At 38.6% G+C, this 20,818-nt stretch overlaps 1 protein-coding gene across 7 annotated transcripts in view; it reads left to right on the top strand.

Moving 5' to 3' along the window:
* Positions 1-674: 674 nt before the first annotated feature.
* The window catches only part of LOC116180516 (potassium voltage-gated channel protein Shaker), a 221,666-nt gene continuing 201,522 nt past the window's right edge, over positions 675-20,818 (top strand). For 3 of the 7 annotated variants that reach the window (XR_004147139.1, XR_004147140.1, XM_031500550.1), the window contains exon 1: positions 675-1,626. Coding sequence is in view for 4 of the 7 variants with exons in the window: in XM_031500550.1 (XP_031356410.1) it covers positions 1,490-1,626 (137 nt within the window). In the remaining 3 variants the exon portion in view is untranslated. The remainder of the gene's footprint in view (positions 1,627-20,818) is intronic. The other 4 variants (XM_031500538.1, XM_031500541.1, XM_031500539.1 and 1 more) reach the window with 3 other exon arrangements.

The raw sequence follows: 20,818 nt of genomic DNA, 5'->3' as shown, positions 1-20,818 counted from the left end.
GTTAAAGTTATACGTCCCAATTGTGTCGTATATTGACCTAATCGCCGTTTATTTAGCGAATGTGCTGCGTTTCGCAAAACTTTTCGAAACGTTCCCATAAACGGCGCTATTGAAAGAAGAAACGCGGCTCGGTATAAATAGAAAAGTTTGCGCTAGTTTACGGAACATTAATTTCGCAGATAAGATGATATTAATTAGCGTATAACGTTACAAAACTATAAATCAATCGCGATGAATACTTAAAATTTGCGTGTTTTTAAATGGCGCGAGGAGGCGTAATTAAAAATTTTAATCCCGCGTACGGAGAGGGCGATTCTTGCATTTTCGAATTCGTAATCGCGAACTAATGGGGCGCGAATTATCGTAAGAAAGTACATTCGACATCATCCCCTAATCGATACGCTCAATTCGGGCGAGAAAATGAACCGCCGAGCGAAGTACGGCCCTGCCGATGTCGGTTTATCTTTCTTGGCACTGCAGCAGTGGCGGACAGTGGCAGGCGATCCCCTGCAGGATAATCAGGTAAAGAAGGGGATGATCCGCCACCCGCTGCAGCAGTGGATTGCGATTTCGGGACCAGGAGGTCCGCATTGGCGGGGGCGCCTGCGCGTCTTCGCCACCACCGACGGCTGAACCCCGGTGCAGTGCACAAATCGCGCGCTAACTAAAGATAACCTGTCGACGCCGCCGTCTCTCACCTGTTGGTCGCGTCGCGGTCTTCTAAAGAGCCCTTTACGATGGGGTCTAATAAAACAATTCGACGGCGATGTGCAGTGCCCTAAGGACCCACGCTAATTGCCGGTGGACTCGTGCAGTGCTTGTGTTTTTATTCGTGCAATAATAAATTAATAAATGTTATAATAATCAACCCCTCTCCTCCCCCCATTACTAGCTGTATTACAATTAGACAACAAACTCTTGCTCAATTTTTTGCTAGTCGTGCCGTAATAATAATTATCTCTTCCATTTTTAAAAAAATTAGATTTTAAAGCTACGGGCGCATCTTTAAAAAAGAAAATTGCAACGATTCTTAGAGGTTTGCTGCAAATAGAAAAAGAAAGTTTTGCGGTTGACGTAAAATTTTGTCCCGAAATATCTGCGCGAAGAGGTCAATAAAATCGGAAGTCAAAAATATTTGCGATTTCATTGACGCTCTGAATTTTTTAGGTAAACTTAGTCGCACTCCCACAAATTGACGATCGCTAATAAGTGCTAATTAAACGGATAAGTTCAAACTGTGCTAATTTTGGACATCGGCCGTCGTCGATGATGATTGCAAATTTTTGGCTTGCTTGCCCACTCGTTTGGTAATACTGATAATATATATAACGACCTTTGTGTATTTCGGAAGCTTTTGTGCGCGTCTTTAGTGTTAATTAATCTTCGCAATGTGCATCGGGAGTGTGCCGCCGCGAGTTGACAAAACGGCGCGTTCTAGCGGTCGTGTTTGATTTATACGCAAAAATTGGTCTTGTAATGCTCTTTAGCCATGACGATGTGGCAGAGCGGGATGGGGGGGCACGGGGGGAAAAACAACGCTTGGATGAAGCTCATGGGTATTGTCACACACCACAAGGGACGCCATCATGATTCAGGTCCTGCATCAACCGATAGAACACTCAGCCAGTGAGTATATAATGTATGATATGGCCCTTTTGGGGATATTCCTTTGTCCTGCGACAAACTGACGCGAAACGCTTTTCTCCACATTTACAGTTAATCACCCTGTATATTAGAGTCTGATTTATAATCACCCTATACATACTATTTCAGAGTTTAGAGAACTGCACACTATAATAAAAGTTGCTCAACTGTTTGAAATGCACTATCTATTAATTTAATTAATAAACGGAAACATTCAACTGGCACTAGTCGTGTCAGAATTCAATATTGCGCCACTAACCGCAATTCTTGAATTTCTTCGTGCACTCATTTTGGAGATTGTCCAATCGAAATAAGGAATTTTTCTCATATAACATTTCATTTCCATCTTCAAAAATCTAAACAGGCACACACTGCAGAGTCAGTCAGTCTTCTACACCCTGTACATATTGTATCATTTGTTATGAAGTCGGTTAAATTAGCAAATATGATGCATTTTGTCGAAGGCAACTTACAATGAATCTTTAATGACTATAATTATTGAGGGTGGTGGTATACAGGGAGGAACAGCATTTCTTTCTAAAGAAGCTGTCTGTGGTATTCCAAATTATAAAAAGGTTGCCACCAATTTAGCTACTCGAAATATGCGGCCAGTGGCGTACTTTCGCATGGTCAGGGGGGCCTATATTTTTTTAAAAGCAGCGCCGCCTCGCCTGGTTCCCTTGACATAGCTTCGGCTTCGGCGGCTGCGCCGCGTCACCTCCCTGTATTACCTAGTATTGAAATCGCCCAGATAAAGAGCCCATATATGATACATTTTAAGCACCAGTTACGCCATACCCCGGGAAAGTGAAGAAGGTTCTTAAATCGATGGGGAAAGCTTCACTGAGAGTTTTTCCCTTAAATATGATCGTGCAAATAATGAAGGGTGTACACCTTTTGAAAAAAACGTAGCACCTCGTGCTCTGATAAATGAAGACGGTTCTCAAATTCTGGGAGAAAGCTGAATTCGCCGAGAACTTTTGGGAAACCATTCAATCGGACAACTTACAGGATAGCAAAAGTCAGTGGTTCCCAAAAACACCTCGGAGAAGCCTTCACCACACTACGGTACTTCTCCCATGCTACATGTTCCTCCAAAACGTTTATAGTCTTCATTTATACAATAAAGAATCGGTACATATCAACCCTTAAATTAAGACCGCTCGGTGGCTGAATTTTTTAACACAAAAATTTTTACCCCTTCCGTTTACAAACTGAATTTTAAGTGGGGCGGGCCTGATTTAGGGGGAAATTCCACTCTAATCAATAAAGAATCTGTATATATCAACCCTTAAATTAGGAACATTCGGTGGCTGAAGACAAAAATTTCAAACTCTTCCGTTTTCAAACTGAATTGTAGTTGGGACAGGCCTGATTTAGGGGGTAATTCCACTATAATCAATAAAGAACCTGTACATATCAACCCTTAAATTAAGACCGCTCGGTGGCTATTTTTTTAAGACAAAAATTTCAACCCGTTCCGTTTTCAAACTGATTTGTAGTTGGGGTAGGCCTGATATAGGGGGTAATTCTACTCTAATCAATAAAGAATCTGTACATATCAACCCTTAAATTAAGAGGATTCGATGTTTGAATTTGTTAAGACAAAAATCTCAACCCCTTCCATTTTCAAACTGAAATTTAGATAAGGCGGGCCTGATTTAGGGGTGATTCCACTCTACTCCGACTTCGGAGCTCTACTCAATAAAGAATCTGTACATATTAACCCTTAAATTAGGACCGCTCGGTGGCTGAATTTTTTAAGACAAAAATTTCAACCCCTTTCGTTTACAAACTGAATTTTAGGTGGAGCCTCGGGTGGGGCAGGCTTGATTTAGAGGTGATTCCATTTTAATCAATAAAGAATCTGTACATATCAACCCTTAAATTAAGAGGATTCGATGTTTGAATTTGTTAAGACAAAAATCTCAACCCCTTCCATTTTCAAACTGAAATTTAGATAAGGCGGGCCTGATTTAGGGGTGATTCCACTCTACTCCGACTTCGGAGCTCTACTCAATAAAGAATCTGTACATATTAACCCTTAAATTAGGACCGCTCGGTGGCTGAATTTTTAAGACAAAAATTTCAACCCCTGTCGTTTTCAAACAGAAGTTTAGGTGGGTCAAGCTTGATTTAGGGGCTATTCCACTCTAATCAATAAAAAATCTGTACATATCAACCCTTAAATTAAGAGCATTCGATGTTTGAATATTATAAGACAAAAATTTCAACCCCTTTCGTTTACAAACTGAATTTTAGGTCGGGCAGGCGTGATTTAGAGGTGATTCCATTTTAATCAATAAAGAATCTGTAACTATCAACCCTTAAATTAGGAACATTCGGTGGCTAAATTTTTTAAGACAAAAATTTCAACCCCTCCGTTACAAACTGAATTTTAGGTGGGCAGGCCTGATTTAGTGGTGATTTTACTCTAATAAATAAAGAATCTGTAACTATCAACCCTTAAATTAGGACCACACGGTGGTTGAATTTTTTAAGACAAAAATTTCAACCCCTTCCATTTTCAAACTGCAGTTTAGGTGGGGCAGGCCTGATTTAGGGGTCATTCCGCTCTAATCAATAAAGGATTTGTACATATCAACCCTTAAATTAGGACCACTGGGTTGCTGAATTTTTTAAGACAAACCTTTCAACCCCTTCCGGTCTCTAACCTGAATTTTGGGTGGGGCAGGCTTGATTTGGGGGTGATTCCACTCTAATCAGTAAAGAATCTGTACAGATCAACCCTTAAATTAGGACCACTCGGTGGCTGAATTCTTTTAGAAAAAATTTTCAACCCCTTTCCCTGTCAAACTGAATTGTAGTTCCAGCATGCCTTATTTAGGTGGTGATTCCACTAAAATCACAGCAAATATTGTAATCCACAAATTACGAAATTACGAATTACCAGCACCAAGTGTCTGGTGTACGGAGTACTCCCCAAGAGATAATGGTACATTCTCTTATGACCGTGCAAGTATTGAGCGTTGCACCTGTCTTGGGGAATACGTTGTACCATGGGGAGGGGGGGTCTCGGAGGTACAAAATATCCCCCAGTAAACGAAGAGGAGTCTCAGGATCCGAGGGAAAGCTGAATCCGCCGAGGGGTTTGTGGGGAATCTCCGACCCAGGAATATAAAATTCAATGTTTCCCCAATGAACATTTTGGGCCCGAATTGGTGAAACCCCTTCATTTACTAGGGGGTATAAATCTTTTTCTCAGGGAAGGGGGGGGGATCTACGTGTTTTGCCAAAACTTCTGTACTCCTCAGCATTTGCATACTGATTGTCAAAGGAGTACCATCAAATCGTGGGGAGTATTCCATGCCAACCAGACATGAGGTCCTAGGAAAAGATAAATCGGTGGTTCTCCCTCCCGTGCTACAGCTTCCCCCTAAATGTTTACAGTCTTCATTACTATTTTGAGGTAGAACCACCGAATTACATTTTCCTAGCACCAAGCTTCTGGGACTGGGAGTACAGAGTCCTCCTCGAAAATGATTAATGCCCTCCCTTAGATCTGACCGTTTAGGTCCCCCACGGTCCACATACCGCTCAAGGAAGAGGGTTCACAGGATCTATGGTGAAAATCTCACTGAACGGTTTGTAGGGTTACATTGCATTTTCCTTTCCCGAGGGATATTCCATTCGGCCCCACTCGTTTATTACATTTTCCTTTCATTATTCCTGAAGGAAGGGCATTGACCACCCTTATGATTTTCGAGAGAAGATCGTCAAATTATCCTTTCACAGTTGTGTTCGATGGCTTCCCGTTATCGGAAATTTTGTAAGTTCCGAAGGCTGCAAACGGTTTGGTAAAGAACGAGCACCGAGCGGTCTGGGGGGGTATAGGACACCCCCCCCCCCAGCACACGTTTTAGAAAACGTTACATGTTAGTTAATTACTGTTAGTAGGTCTAAGGGCAGGGAAAACCCGAAACTTAAGTCTTCCCTATCCGTCACTCACAACTAAAAATACTATGTGCCGAGAAAGCCAAAAATTAAAATTTCCTTAACCGTGGATTTAGCGGCTGCGCCGTCTCGCCTCATTCATTTACATGCACTTACTATGTGTTGCCCTGTTTCTCGCTTTCGCATTCCCTTACCCTGTGCTGGTATGTATCCACATGAATCGCTTTTACTAATAGCATTATATTCAGCAGCTTGCAGGGGGTACATACCTTTAGTTAAGAGACCTTTACCTTATGAAGCTCTTTGACCGACGATTTATATTAAACAGCTGATACTGCTGCCACCATGTGAGCCCAGCCTCTTTCTAAAGAATCCAACACATCGCCCGTCATGAGCATGCCATTTGGTTTGCACAACGCTCCTGCTACATCGAACATTTATATTATTTGTTTGTTCATAAAAGAATTGAAATCTGAGTATTCGAATATCTTCAGCCTAAATTGTTTTAGAAACTTTTCCATTAAAAATTTAAAAGAGATACCTACTTACCCACCTCTAATCCTCTTGTAGATGTTTTCCGTTTGGCAAAACTTTTACATCCCATTAATGCCTTTGTTTGCCTTCTCCCCGCGAAGTGCCTTCTTTATCTGCGCGCTTCCAGAATTTCGACGCTAAACCAAATGAATTTTAATTACTTGCCTTTCTCGCATAATTAATTTTAAACTCGCCGATGCTTCAGGTGTGGGAATTTATTCGGAATCATACGGGAAGACCGAAAGAATTTTAAAATTCAATCATAAATTAACCTTATCGAATGTAACGGGAACGGCGCCATTTGTCCTGCAGGTATTCGCACAAGTTTGAATAGTTTAAGCGCTACATGCCATATAAACTTTGAGCAAATAATTAATTCGTGCCGCATTTCGTGCATTTCCACTTTATCGGATACAAAACCTAATTTAATTCGTATCGTTCGATAAATGGCAAGTAACGTCTTCCGTTCTGTCAAGTAATAAAAACGAGAAGGAATTAGAAGGCGGAAAAACGAAAAAGTTGGGGTAAAAGAGACGAAAATGATAAAGAACTAAAAGAAGGAGAACAATTTGACTAGGTAGCATAAGAAGAATAAGGAGCTGAAAAGGAGAAGAAAAAAATGAAGATTGAGAAGTGTGAAAAATACATAGAATGTTGAGGTGAAGAAGAAGATAAAAAGAATAAAAAAGGTGAACAAGACTAAGCAGGTGGAGACGAACAAGGTGATGCACACGGAAAAGATAAAGACGACAAAGAATACCGTGAAGAAGAAGGAAGTGGGGGAAAAGCAAGAAGCTGCAAAATGAAACGAAAAGAAAGAAGAACGAGAAAGCAAAGAAAGATAGAGAACATGATGACAATGAAGACAAACCGGAGGGAAATCACAAAGGAGGAGATGACAAAGAAAGTAAAAATCATCATAAAAAAAGGTTAGGAAAGTGTAGAAGTACTAGCAAACAAGGATAATAAAAGCGAAGATTAAAGCAGCGTAGTAGATGACGTGTCCGTACATGATGCAAAAGAAGGATAATGTGAAGATTGCGAATTAAGGAAATATCAAGCATGAATCAGAACAAAGGGAAGGTTGAAAAGAATAAAGCAAAGGAGAAGACGAAGAGGAAGTGAGAGGACAAGATGGGTAGGCAAAAGTAACACCGAAACAGAAGCTTAAAAAGGAGAAGTGGGAGAAATTTGAAGAAACTGAAAGAGTCGAAGGATGCTTGGAATGTGAAGAACAAGGAGGAGAACTCGAAAAAGACAAATAAGGCGGGAAAGAAAGAGACGTAGGACAAATTGGGGCAGGCGCATAAATTTAACGTCTACGGTTCGTACCTTTGCTAGGTTTGTGTCCTAGCCAAAGCGTAAAGGTTCGTATCTTAGCTTACCGCCTAATTTCTTATTTATTAGAAAAGAGGTAGTGTATCAAAGCCGGCCGTAAAAGGGCAAAACATTCGCACAATTGAAATTTTAATAATCGAACGCGAACGCCAGTTTTTCTGTACGCTCACGCGAGCCTGATTGATGGAACAGAAAGAGCGCTCTAATTTATTCAGCTCAATTTCCCCTCTAACATATTCTCTTTAGATCCGAATAAACTACTTTAACTACCTTCAAGATTTATCTTCAAAGGCGAGGAAGTTATTTTCATTTCCTGCATGTTTTATTATTAAAGGAGACTGACGCGACAGTAAAAGTGAAGATTAACGAACGAGGCCTCTCTGTAATTAATCCGACGCACTTATAATTTTTCTAATATTACACTTTTAGGACGGGAAACTCGACTCATGTTGCCAAATGTGCGAGTTATCGCAACGAAAATCAAATTTCGTCATTTCGATCAGCGTAGAGGGAGCCACCAAATTGCATTAACCCACAAGTGCAGAAATTAAAAGAAACATCATTATACTCTCTTCGTTTTCGATCGCAAAAACAAAAGACTTTCGAGTTTCACGAGATTTTGGAATCCCCTGCCTATCACCGGTGTGGATTAGATCTGCGCAAAAATAATCGAAAAGGTTTCGTGTGGCGAAATCGGCATATCGTGACTTGCATCTAATTGTTTATTTTAATTTGGTGTATTTTGCTCGTTCATTCCGATCGGATATAAAGATTACCATAGCCAATAGTCGTATACCTTGACCGAGCGTTAATTTGAGGGCAATCAAATCAAATTGAATGCTTTCAGAATTTAATTGAAGCTAGATACTCAATTTTTCGACAAGGGCAGTAACAATTTTCATAAAATTTTAACAGAAGACGCTCTCACCAAAATCAAAAATTAATTTTTCTACTTATTAAAATTTTAACAGAATGCGCGTAATGAATTTTTTAAAGAATTTTTATAAAATTTTAACAGCAGCAAAAATACCGCGTGTAAATTAAACAAAATTAATATAAGAGCTCTTTTTTAAAATTTTAGCAGAAGGTCAATACTTCACTTGAGCGGGCGCATAAACAATTGTTTTCTTAAAATTTTTAATGAATTTCACAGCATTTTAACAGAAGTTGCTCGAGAGCAAAAATTAATTTGTCCATTAAAACTTTAATAGAATACAAATCAATTACGCATGCGCAAAATCAATTTTTTGAAAGAATTTTAAACGAATTTTTATAAAATTTTAACAGCAGACGTTCTCTTAAAATGTTTAATGAGTTTCACAGCATTTTAACAGAAGATGCTCAAAAGCAAAAATTAATTTATCCATTAAAACTGTAACAGAATGCAAATCAGTTGCGCATGCGCATAATCAATTTTTTTAAAATTATTTTTAACGAATTTTTATAAAATTTTAACAGCAAACGTTCTAACAGGAGCAAAAATCACGCGTGTAAATTGAAGAAAACTAATTCCTTTTATTATAAGAGCACCTCTTTTAAAATTTTAGCAGAAGGTCAACCCATCACTTGGACGTACGCATAATCAATTATTTTCTTAAAATTTTTAATTAATTTTACAACATTTTAACAGAAGATGCTCAAGAGCAAAAATTAATTTTTCTGCAAGAATTTTAACAGAATACGCATATTCAATTTTTTAAAGAATTTTTAAGGAATTTTTATAAAATTTCAACAGCAGACGTTAGAACAGGAGCAAAAATACCGCGTGTAAATTGAACAAAACTAATTATTCTTATTATAAGAGTACTTCTTTTAATGAATTTCACAGCATTTGAACAAGAGCAAAAATTAATTCTTCCATTACAACTTTAACAGAATGAAAATCAGTTGCGTATTCGCAAATTACAATTTTTACAAGAATTTTTAATCAATTTTTATAAAATTATAATAGCAGACTTTATAACAGGAGCAAAAATATCGCATGTAAATTGAACAAACTTAATCCTTTTTATTATAAGAGCATTTCTCTTAATATTTTACCAGAAGGTCAATCCATCACTTGAACGTGCGCATAATTAATTATTTTTCTCAAAAGCAAGAATTAATTTTTCCATTAAAAATTTGACAGAATGCAGCATGGACATAATCAATTGTATTAAAGAATTTTTAACGAATTTTTATAAAATTCTAACAGCAAACGTTCTATTTTCTTAAAATGTTTAATGAGTTTCTCAGCATTTTAACAGAAGACGCTCAAAAGCAAAAATTAATTTTTCCATTAAAACTTTAACAAAAGCAAATCAGTTGCGCATGCGCATAATCAATTTTTTAAAATTATTTTTACGAATTTTTATAAAATTTTAACAGCAGGTGTTCTAACAGGAGCAAAAATCACGCGTGTAAATTGAAGAAAAGTAATTCCTTTTATTATAAGAGCATCTCTTTTAAAATTTTGGCAGAAGGTCAATCCATCACTTGAACGTACACATAATTAATTATTTTCTTAAAATGTTTAATGAATTTTACAGCATTTTAACAGAAGTTGCTCAAGAGCAAAAATTAATTTGTCCATTAAAACTTTAACAGAATACAAATCAGTTGCGCATGCGCAAAATCAATTTTTTCAAAGAATTTTTAACGAATTTTTATAAAATTTTAACAGCAGACGTTCCAACAGGAGCAAAAATATCGCGTGTAAATTGAACAAAATTAATTCTTTTTATTATAAGGGCACTTCTTTTAAAATGTTAGCAGAAGTTCAACCCATTACTTGAGCACGCGCATAATTAATTATTTTCTTAAAATCGTTAATGAGCTTTACAGTATTTTAACAGAAGACGCTCAAAAGCAAAAATTAATTTTTTCATTAAAACTTTAACAGAATGCAAACCAGTTGCGAATGGGCATAATCAATTTTTTAAAGAATTTTCAACGAATTTTTATAAAATTTTAACAGGAGACGTTTTATTTTGTTAAAATGTTTAATGAGTTTCACAGCATTTTAACAGAAGACGCTCAGAAGCAAAAATTAATTTTTCTATTAAAACTCTAACAGAATGCAAATCAGTTGCGCATGGGCATAATCAATTTTTTAAAGAATTTTTAACGAATTTTTATAAAATTTTAACAGCACACGTCCTAACAGCAGCAAAAATAACGCTTGTAAATTGAACACAATTAATCCTTTTTATTATAAGAGCACTTCTTTTAAAATTTTAGCAGGTCAATTCACGACTGTGGATAAACAATTATTTTCTTAAAACGTTTAATGAATTTCACACCATTTTGACAGAAAAAGCTCTAAACAAGAGAAAAAATTCAATTTTTTAATTAAAATTTTAACAGAATGCAAATAAATTTTAACCGCAGACTTTCTAACAGAAGTAAAAATAAAGCGTGTAAATGTAACAAAATTAATTCTTGTTGATAAATTTTTTTAATTTTAGCATAAGATCAACCCATCAATTGAGCATGTGCATAATTATGTTCGTAAAGTTTTTAATGAATTTCAGAGCGTTTTAACAGTAGATGTTTTTAATTAAATAAAAAAGAACGTAATTAGAACAGAATTGATCTTGTTATTATCGAAGCTTGTGTACTAAAATTTTAACAGATACAAAGCAAATTTTTAATATTTTAAAACAACAGGAATCATTACATTTTTTTTTAATTTTTGGTCTTTATTTAGGGCGCTGCTCTATGAAAATAAGGTTAAAATTTTGGGTGTTGTGGTCCAAAATTATGAAATTTCTGACATTTTTGGATCACAGGAATCGCACAGATCCTAATTTTGACACATACAAACATAAAAATTCGAAATTGGCGCATTTATAGCAACTGCACGTCTTTTTTGGGCGAAAGCATAGTTGCGAATTAGAAGAAGGTTCAAAATTTGGGGCTGCGTCGCCAAAAAAACGTAAAAATGAGTAACATTTTTGGACCAGTTTCTAAATTCATGTATTTATAGCCACTGCGTATCCGTTTTTGGACCCAATCGTTACCGTTATAAGGTAGTTATCATTTTTGCTCATAGGGGTCGTGAAAGTTTTAATTTCGGTCCATGAAAGTATAGAAATCTAAAACACACGCATTTATAGCAACTGAGTGCCTTTTTTGGGCCCTGACTCTTAAGGGGGTACTTATGCAAATTATGCATTACATGCAAATGTTTTCTCTTGGTACGCCATTACTTTTCTGACTTCGTTTTGGGCTTTACATTTATCTTTGGAGTGGTTTCTCTCTTTCTTTGATGTCTGTGGTGACTCCATTGGAAGCGTTTTTACGGATTTGTACAAAACGAGGTATGTTGAATTAATTACACAACATTTTTCTCATTTGGTATGTTTTTTAGGGCTTTACCTTCGCTCAAGTTTAACCTTCCCACAACCTTTTCTTAAGTTTCTTTTGTATTACCTTTTACGTGATCGGCTCTGGAGGTATTGAATACCCCCTCCCCCCAGTATAACACGATATTGTAATAGTTTTAAAGAAAGATTCAATTATCACTTATTCCATACAAAATTATTATATGGGGGTCGTGTATTGGGGGGGGGGGGAGTATTTCAAACCCCCCCAGACCCCACGGTTCTACATCCTTCCCCAAATGGTTTCCTGTCTCTACTATTTATCCAAATTCTTTAATAATTTGTGAAAAAATTGTAAACAGTCCTTAGGTTTGAATGCTTTGAGGATGAGGGTAGCATCGGGAGGTGGGGGGCTAGGGATATTCCATACCCCCTCAGTATATATGCAAGATTCTGCAGTTCATTGCGAAAAAATACCACAACAGTCCTTTAGGGCTGAATTTTTTAGGGAAAAAATGGCACTGGGGGGTGTAAAAGGCGAGATTCTGTAGTGCAAAAATACCACAATGGTCTTGAGAGCTGAATTTTTTTGGGGAAAAGGTAGCACCTGGGGTCTGGGGGTCAGTATGTGTTCAAAGGTTTTATGATGTAGGGTGGAGAACATGGAATCGGTATCTTTGCGTGGAGGGTATTCTAGAACCCCCAAGGGAATACCCCCTAAACCCCAAGTTTTACATTCTTCTCCACAGCATAGAGTGCACATACCACATAAACCATCATGTTTGGAGGACAGTCTTTAGGGCTGAATCTTTTGAGGGAGATAGTAGGAACGGGGGGGTGTGGAATATCCCCCAGTACATATTCAAAGATATTATGTTGTAATGAAGCGCACATTCAATCGTCCTTTTTGCCTGGGGGGTATTCTGTATTTCCCAGACCCCCCCCGAGCCACATTCTTCCACAAGTTCCTACAGTCTTTTGTGAAAAAAAACCACAATAGTCTTTAGGGATGAATTTTTTCAGGGAAAGGTAGCACCGAGGGATTTGGGGAGAATGTGATGCTCCCCAGGTGTTGAATGCCCTCCAGGTATGAAATGCCTTCCAGTATGTATTCAAAGTCATTATGAATTATGAAAGTAGAGAACATTGCATCGGTATTTTGCGTGGGGGTACTCCATAACCCTCAAACCCCAGGTTCCACATTCTGCTTCATATATTCAAAGATATTATGATATAGAGAAGCGCACATTCTTTTTCCCTGGGATATTCCATACCCCCCAGAGTCACCGGATCCACATTCTTCATCAAGATCCTGCAGTCTGTTGTGAAAAAATACCACAACATTACTTCGTGCTGAATTTTTCGGGGGCGAAAGTAGCACCGGGTGGTCTGGGGGGTATGGAAGGCAAGATCCTGTAGTCAACTGTGCAAAAATACCTCAACAGCCCTTTGGGCTGAATCTTCTCGTGGAGAAGGTAGCAACGAGGGGTCTGGGGGTATGGATCCACATTCTTCATCCAAGATCCTGCAGTCTGTCGTTTCGTGCTGAATTTTTCGCTTAGCACCGGGCAGGGGGGTATGGAAGGCAAGATCCTGTAGTCAACTGTGCAAAAATACGGATCCATTTTGTTGGAGAAGGTAGGGGGGGGGTGGGGTATGGAATATCCCCGTACATTTTTTTTCCTGGGATATTCCATACCCCCCAGAGTCACCGGATCCACATTCTTCATCAAGATCCTGCAGTCTGTTGTGAAAAAATACCACAACATTACTTCGTGCTGAATTTTTCGGGGGCGAAAGTAGCACCGGGTGGTCTGGGGGGTATGGAAGGCAAGATCCTGTAGTCAACTGTGCAAAAATACCTCAACAGCCCTTTGGGCTGAATCTTCTCGTGGAGAAGGTAGCAACGAGGGGTCTGGGGGTATGGAATATCTTCCAGTACATTTTTAAAGACATTGAATCGGGGGGGGGGGGGTAATTATCCCTAGTATATATTCAAAAATATTATAATGTAGAGTGAAGAACATTACATCAATATTATTGCCTGGGGAGTATTCGAAACACCCCAAACCCCATAAATACATAAATGGCACATACACCATAAAGCATCATTTTTCAGAGGGGAAATAGATTGTAACGTCAGGAGCCCGTGGATAATAGAGCACCTGCAGGAAGACAGAATTCTGTACTCCATTGTAAAAAATACCACAACAGTCGTTTAAGAGAGAAGGTAGCCCCGGGGGTTTTGGAGAGTACGTAATATCCCCCAGCATATATCTTTATTCTGATGTAGGGAAACGCACATTAAATGGTTCTTTTTGTTTGGGAGGTATTCCATACCCCCCAACCCCCTCCAAACCCCTCCGGTTTCCCTTCCTTCACCAACGCATGCTACATAAACTATAATTTTTGAAAAGGGAGTATAGAATACTTGCTATGAAGGAAAAATTTGACAGTAATTGGTGAAAGAGTACGTCTTTAGGACTACTGGAATACCCCCCCCCCCCCCCCCCGCTACATATCCTAACGTTCACCTGGGTTCGACATTTTTCCCCAAAGCATAAAGTGCACATACCTTATAAATAATTATTTTTGGAAGATTACCATAGAAAATAACACCTGGAGATCGTGGACTGTGGAAAAGTTGCCAGGAGGGCACGATTCTGTAGTCTTTTCTGAAAAAATAACACAGCAATCGATAGGGCAGAATCTTTGGGGGATAACGTAGCACATATGGAGGGTATGGAATACCCCCAGTAGAAAGATATTCTTATCATGTTTGGAAGAGGCCACAAAAGCGTGAGAAGGATAAGAACTACCGAGAAGGGCTCGCAATGATCTCATAGCCTTAATAGCCTTTAGAACCTACATGCCCAAGATCTTTCAACAGCTGTTCAGGGTTTTTAGTAACCTTTAATAGCCTCAATATGCAAATCTTGAAGATCTTTTGCGAGAGTGCATTAAGTAAGAGCCAAACATACTCAAATGGTTGAAAATTTCAAAAAGGTTTATATTTAATAGTCACCGTGAGCCTCAAAAGTATAAGACACTCCGAGAGCCTTTTAGAACTTAAAGGTCGTTATGAATATTGCCTTGAAAAACCTTTGGAGTGTTTTACGATTCCTTAAAAGTGTTTATGAATCTTTAAGGGACTAAGGCCTTTCCAAAAGTTCTTCGAATTCTCTTCTTTATACGAGCTTTTGAGAACTTCTAAGAGCCATTTACAGTATTTTAATGTACCTTTAATCTTCAAAGCCTAATATTATATTATCTTAATAATATTTAAGGGTCTTTAGGAGGTTTGACTTTCAAATCTCTTCAACAGTTTCAAATAGTTTTTTCGCGAACGAATTCATAGTTTTAAAAGACCTTTAATGGTACAACGGTTTCAACGTAGATGACTTTAAAGCTAACGGCAACGATCCTCCCGCCTCCCGAAAACAAAACCCTTCACGTACAGAACAACGAAAATTGTTGCTCGAATGCACACGCATACTCTTAAAAAGCCATTTTCGTACGGTTTCCCTCGCATTAAGCCACAAAGCCCGCGGCTCGCTTAGCATATTTTTGCATTGTTCCCATACACTTCGAGACACTTCCAAAAAATGTTTAACTTTTAATGCGGTTTCGAGCGAGCGCTTATTTAATTTGGTCACGTTACGTTTCGCATAAATTATCGACGCGCCGAATAAATTATGGATGTTTACGTGAAATAAAAAAAGAGCCGGGGGAGTACACGCGGAAACATCTCGTGACCGAAGATTTGATATTATAAGTCGATTACGTACGGTTATGATTTGCTTTTTATGTTTTTTTCCTCCCTCTCGTGACGGAGTTCAGTCCCGCGAAACGGGGTCGGTTATTCACGAGGGGGCCGCACGGACTGGATGTGATGGGATAACGGACGATGCCACAAATTACCTTCCGTATCAAGATCCGGCCGTGTTATGAAATAACAAATGACAGTCGTCTGCGCTTATTTCATCCAATAGGGAGACATTTTGGTTTAAATTAAAAAGAAGGATAAATAATTCTTAAAGAAAAATCATTTCAGTTTGTTGTAATTATAAACTAAATACTCTGACACTTTTTTCCAACGATTTCGCACCGCAAATGACCATTTTTAAAACTCCTGTGTGTTAAGTGGACCTCCTCATCAGAGATGCAATTTCGGAACTGTAATTAAATTATTCAAGGGAGTCAACTGCTTCAAAGAGCACAACAGAAAGAAGTACCGCAAGCTATAAGGGTATGAATCCCTACCCCCAACAGGAAGTGTAATTCGATAGCCCTCTCTTAAAAATAAGCGTCCCTTCCAGGGTGTATTCTATATATCCAGGCGCCTCGTTGCCACTTTTTTATGCGAAACGTTTAGAAACATCATCACTCTCATAATAATTTCGAGATAGGGTGTAGGGTCTACCTATACTGGGAGTATTCCAGACCCATCAGATATATCTGTACTCCCTTTCCCTTCAAAACGCATTTATTAGAATCCTTAATGGTCCTTTCCTGGAGGAAAAATTCCATACACTCCATCACACCCTCGGGTGCTTTCAAACGATTTCCAACAGTCTTTGAGTGTCTGTAAAAACCACCTGAAATGTGAAAAATGTAATCACACAGTAGTCAGCGGAGTGGGGAGTCAAGTGCCCCATTACTACTCTTATTGATTTTTGGCTGATCGCTCTTTGTTTTGAAGTAGGATGATTTTCACGTAGATCTTGCTCCGGCTACATCTTTGCTAGCGAATTTTTATCGCATTACTCTCGCAGCAAATGCTTGTCTTCCGCAAACGCTTAATTGGCCACTCTCACGCAGCGGACGCTGCCAAACGTTCAACCATTGCGTAAAACGAGATTGTTCGAGATCTCCTTTGATCCCCTTTTCCTTCGGTGCACAGATGCTGCCCGGAAACGATTTTAAATATGCACAAACGGCTCCCTTCCCTCGGGTCCGCCAAATCGAACTGCAGCAGTTCTGTGAATGTGCGCGACCTCGGCAATTAGAATTCATTACGAAGAGTACCCGTCCGGGAAATGAGTGATGTAATTTCGCATTAGAAATTTATGACGCGTGTAAGGCGAAACGCTTATACCCCTAAAATTCATTTAGTAGCATACGCGCGCGTGTGGCGGCAACTGCGGTTACATAATGTGGGGGTTGTAGCATTAACCGTTTGGTAATTTGTATGAATTATAACCCGGAGTGTTGACAGTAGAGACTGTGACCGTTTAGCAAAATTGTATACGCGCGCTTTAAATTTCAGTTTAATATACCATGAATATTTCAGGTCCCTTGTGCCCGGAAACCGGCGGGGACCGTCACTAACGAGTCCTATTCTAAACAAGATGCCCGCATTATTGGGATACGTTTTTGTGTTGCTTAAGCGTTTTTAATGGATATTTGTGCTAATTGTTTTGTTGCGGATTTACTTTTTGCCCCTGTAGAAACCAAAGCGACAGAAGGGAAATCAAGAACTCCTTGTTGCTTCCCTCTCTGAAAACCATACAATTCGAGCTTTTTCTTAAAAACGAAAACATAAGACTTCCCTGCGTTTCTACCATCCATATACAAGAATTTATTATTGGTATTAGGAGAACATAATACTTGAAAACGTGTTGCCTTTTACCTTTTAAAGAAGAGCTATCACAGTCCTGTGTGACGTACTCTGACACGACAGCTCTTCACAGAGAAATTGGTATTAGGAGAACAGAGTACGTGAGGAGGCAGCCAATAACATTTTTCACAGTCTTTGGTTTCTGCGCTACCGTAGAAATATGCAGTAGCGTCAAACTATTTTCTGCGTCCTCTGGTCTCCTGGCTACAAAGTTTTCCGGCAACAAATTTTATTTTAGAAAATTTCATCATTCACTCTTAATAAATTGCATTTTCAGATCTCCTTGTATTAAAATCCTCGTCGAAAAGCTATTATACAAGGAGACCAGGAAGCCAAACGGTTCATTATTGAATAACTTGGATTTTCTGATCCCCTGGTGCCAAAAGTCATGTCGAACTTCACCACCAGAATGTTTTGTTGGTCATTTTCTGGTTTCCTGGTATCAAAATTTTGACGCATGAATTATTATATCGGAAATATAAAACGCTAGAAAGTGTTAGTGATAGAAACCTTCCTTTTTGTTCTCCTGGTGTTAAATAAAAATAATCTCAGCACTACAAGAAGGTAAAGGTTGCTTTGGTACTTTCTATTCTCGTGGTATCAGATTTGCTGCACTTACCAGAGAGTATTATTGGTCAAATCCTCGCATTTTATGTCCACCTAGTAATGAAATACTTTGTATAGACCTATTATATCAGGATTTCAGAAAATGAAAATGTTTCCTTAGCGAATAAACTGCATTTTCTGGTCTCCTTCTATTAAAATTCTCGTCGAAAAGCTACTACATCAAGACTCCAGGAGGTCAGATAGTTGCATTGTTGAACAACTTGGATTTCCTGATCTCCTGGTACCAAAAATCATGTTGAACTTCACCACCAGAATGTTTTGTTGGTCATTTTCTGGTCTCCGGGTATCAAAATTTTGACGTATGAATTATTACATCGGAAACATAGAACGCTAGAAAGCGTTAGTGATAGAAACCTTCCTTTTTGTTCTCCTGGTGTTAAATAAAAATAATCTCAGCACTACAAGAAGGTAAAGGTTGCTTTGGTACTTTCTTTTCACATGGTATCAAATTTGCTGCACTTCCCAGAAGGTAATCCTCGCGTTTTATGTCCACCTAGAAATGAAATACTTTCTAAAGATCTATTATATCAGGATTTCAGGAAATTAAAAGGTTTCGTTAGCGAATAATCTGCATTTTCTGGTCCCTTGTATTAAAATCCTCGTCGAAAAGCTACTACATCAGGACTCCAGGAAGTCAGACGGTTGCATTGTTGAACAAGTTTGATTTTCTGATCCCCTGGTACCAAAAGTCATGTCGAACTTCACCACCAGAATGCCTAGTTGGTCATTCTCTGGTATTCGGATATCAAAATCTTGACTTATGAATTATTATATCGGAAATATAAAACTCTAGAAAGTGTTAGTGGTAGAAACCTCCCGTTTTTGTTCTCCTGGTGTTAAATAAAAATAATCTTAGGACTACGAGAGGTTAAAAGTTGCTTTGGTATTTTCTATTGTCATGGTATCATATTTGTTGCACTTACCAGAAGGTAATATTGGCCAAATCCTCGCGTTTTATGTCCACCTAGTAATGAAATACTTTCTAATGATCGAGGATCAGGATTTCAGGAAATGCAAAGGTTTCCTTAGCGAATACATTGCATTTTCTGGTCTGCTTGTATTAAAATCCTCGTCGAAAAGCAATTACATTAGGACTCCAGGAAGCCAGACGATTCCATTGTTGAACAACTTGAATTTTCTGATCCCCTGATACCAAAAGTCATGCCGAACTTCACCACCAGAATGTTTTGTTGGTCATTTGCTGGTCTCCGGGTATCAAAATTTTGACGCATGAATTATTATATCGGAAATATAAAACGCTAGAAAGTGTTAGTGCTATAAACCTTCCGTTTTTGTTCTCCTGGTGTTAAATAAAAATAATCTCAGGACTACAAGAAGCTAAAGGTTGCTTTGGTACTTTCTATTCTCATGGTGTCGGATTTGTTGCACTTATCAGGAGGTAATATTGGCCAAATCCTCGCGTTTTATGTCCACCTAGTAATGAAATACTTTCTAATGATCGAGGATCAGGATTTCAGGAAATGCAAAGGTTTCCTTAGCGAATACATTGCATTTTCTGGTCTGCTTGTATTAAAATCCTCGTCGAAAAGCAATTACATTAGGACTCCAGGAAGCCAGACGATTCCATTGTTGAACAACTTGAATTTTCTGATCCCCTGATACCAAAAGTCATGCCGAACTTCACCACCAGAATGTTTTGTTGGTCATTTGCTGGTCTCCGGGTATCAAAATTTTGACACACGAATTATTATATCGGAAATATAAAACGCTAGAAAGTGTTAGTGATAGAAACATTCCGTTTTTGTTCTCCTGGTGTTAAATAAAAATAATCTCAGGACTACAAGAAGCTAAAGGTTGCTTTGGTACTTTCTTTTCTCATGGTATCAGATTTGTTGCACTCACCAGAAGGTAATCCTAGCGGTTTATGTCCACTTAGTATTGAATTACTGTCTAATGATCTATTATATCAGGATTTCAGGAAATGAAAAGGTTTCCTTAGCGAATAAACTGCATTTTCTGATCTCCTGGTATCAAAATTCATCTCGAAATACCGTAGTTTCAAAAAGACAGAGGTCAACAATTTGCATTATCTGTTTTCCTGGTATCACATTCTTGGCGAAAGGATTTGAGAAACTTGTACAAATTACCACAAAGGGATAATTGACTAAATCATTGGGTTATAGGTCCTCTTGGTACCAAGTTCTTTTCTAGGAAGCCTCTATACGTACCTAAAAATTCTAACAGGAGTCCAGGGACTCCTAAGGGCCCCTCTGCAAGCCCTTGAATTGCTAGAAAGGACCCTAAACGCCACTGAAAGATTGATACCTTTAAAGAATGTTGGAGAACAGTAACTTTTGTGGGTCAAAAGTAGTCGTAGCGGCGCAGTAGTTGTCGCAACACGCAATAAAGCGGCGAAAAGTGCGTGCCTCGCTACAAAAATAAATCGGATCGCTTCTGTCGACGTTACAATTTTAGCGAAAGCAATAAATATCCCCACATTACCAATCCGCTTTCTTTTTCCGGAATGATTTAGATGAGGCTGTCAAGACTGTCAGTTTTTAAAATTTAAATATTTTGCATAGAAGTTAACCCTTGTCCATTGCGGGGCTGCACGCGACGGCGAAGGTATCGACCTAGTAGTAGAAGCCGTTGTACACGCGTCGCGGTTTTATTATTATTATTGTGCGACACAAGTCAACCCCCCCCGCCTCCCACCTTACGAAACGGAACTTTTCTTGTTAAAATCGCGAAATTGAGAAGTGCGCGTTTTTTGCGAGCTTCGCTAAAAAGTTTCCGCAAGAAGTTCGCGAACTCGTCGAGGGTGTTTGCGTCAGCTCGATTTCGACTTTCTTCTCGTTGTTTGACGGCTTCGATT

Source organism: Photinus pyralis, unplaced genomic scaffold (assembly GCF_008802855.1).
Source record: "Photinus pyralis isolate 1611_PpyrPB1 unplaced genomic scaffold, Ppyr1.3 Ppyr1.4_LG9, whole genome shotgun sequence".
Lineage (NCBI taxonomy): Eukaryota > Metazoa > Arthropoda > Insecta > Coleoptera > Lampyridae > Photinus > Photinus pyralis.
Note: the sequence above shows the minus strand (reverse complement) of the source record. Positions and strands in the feature narration are given on the sequence as shown.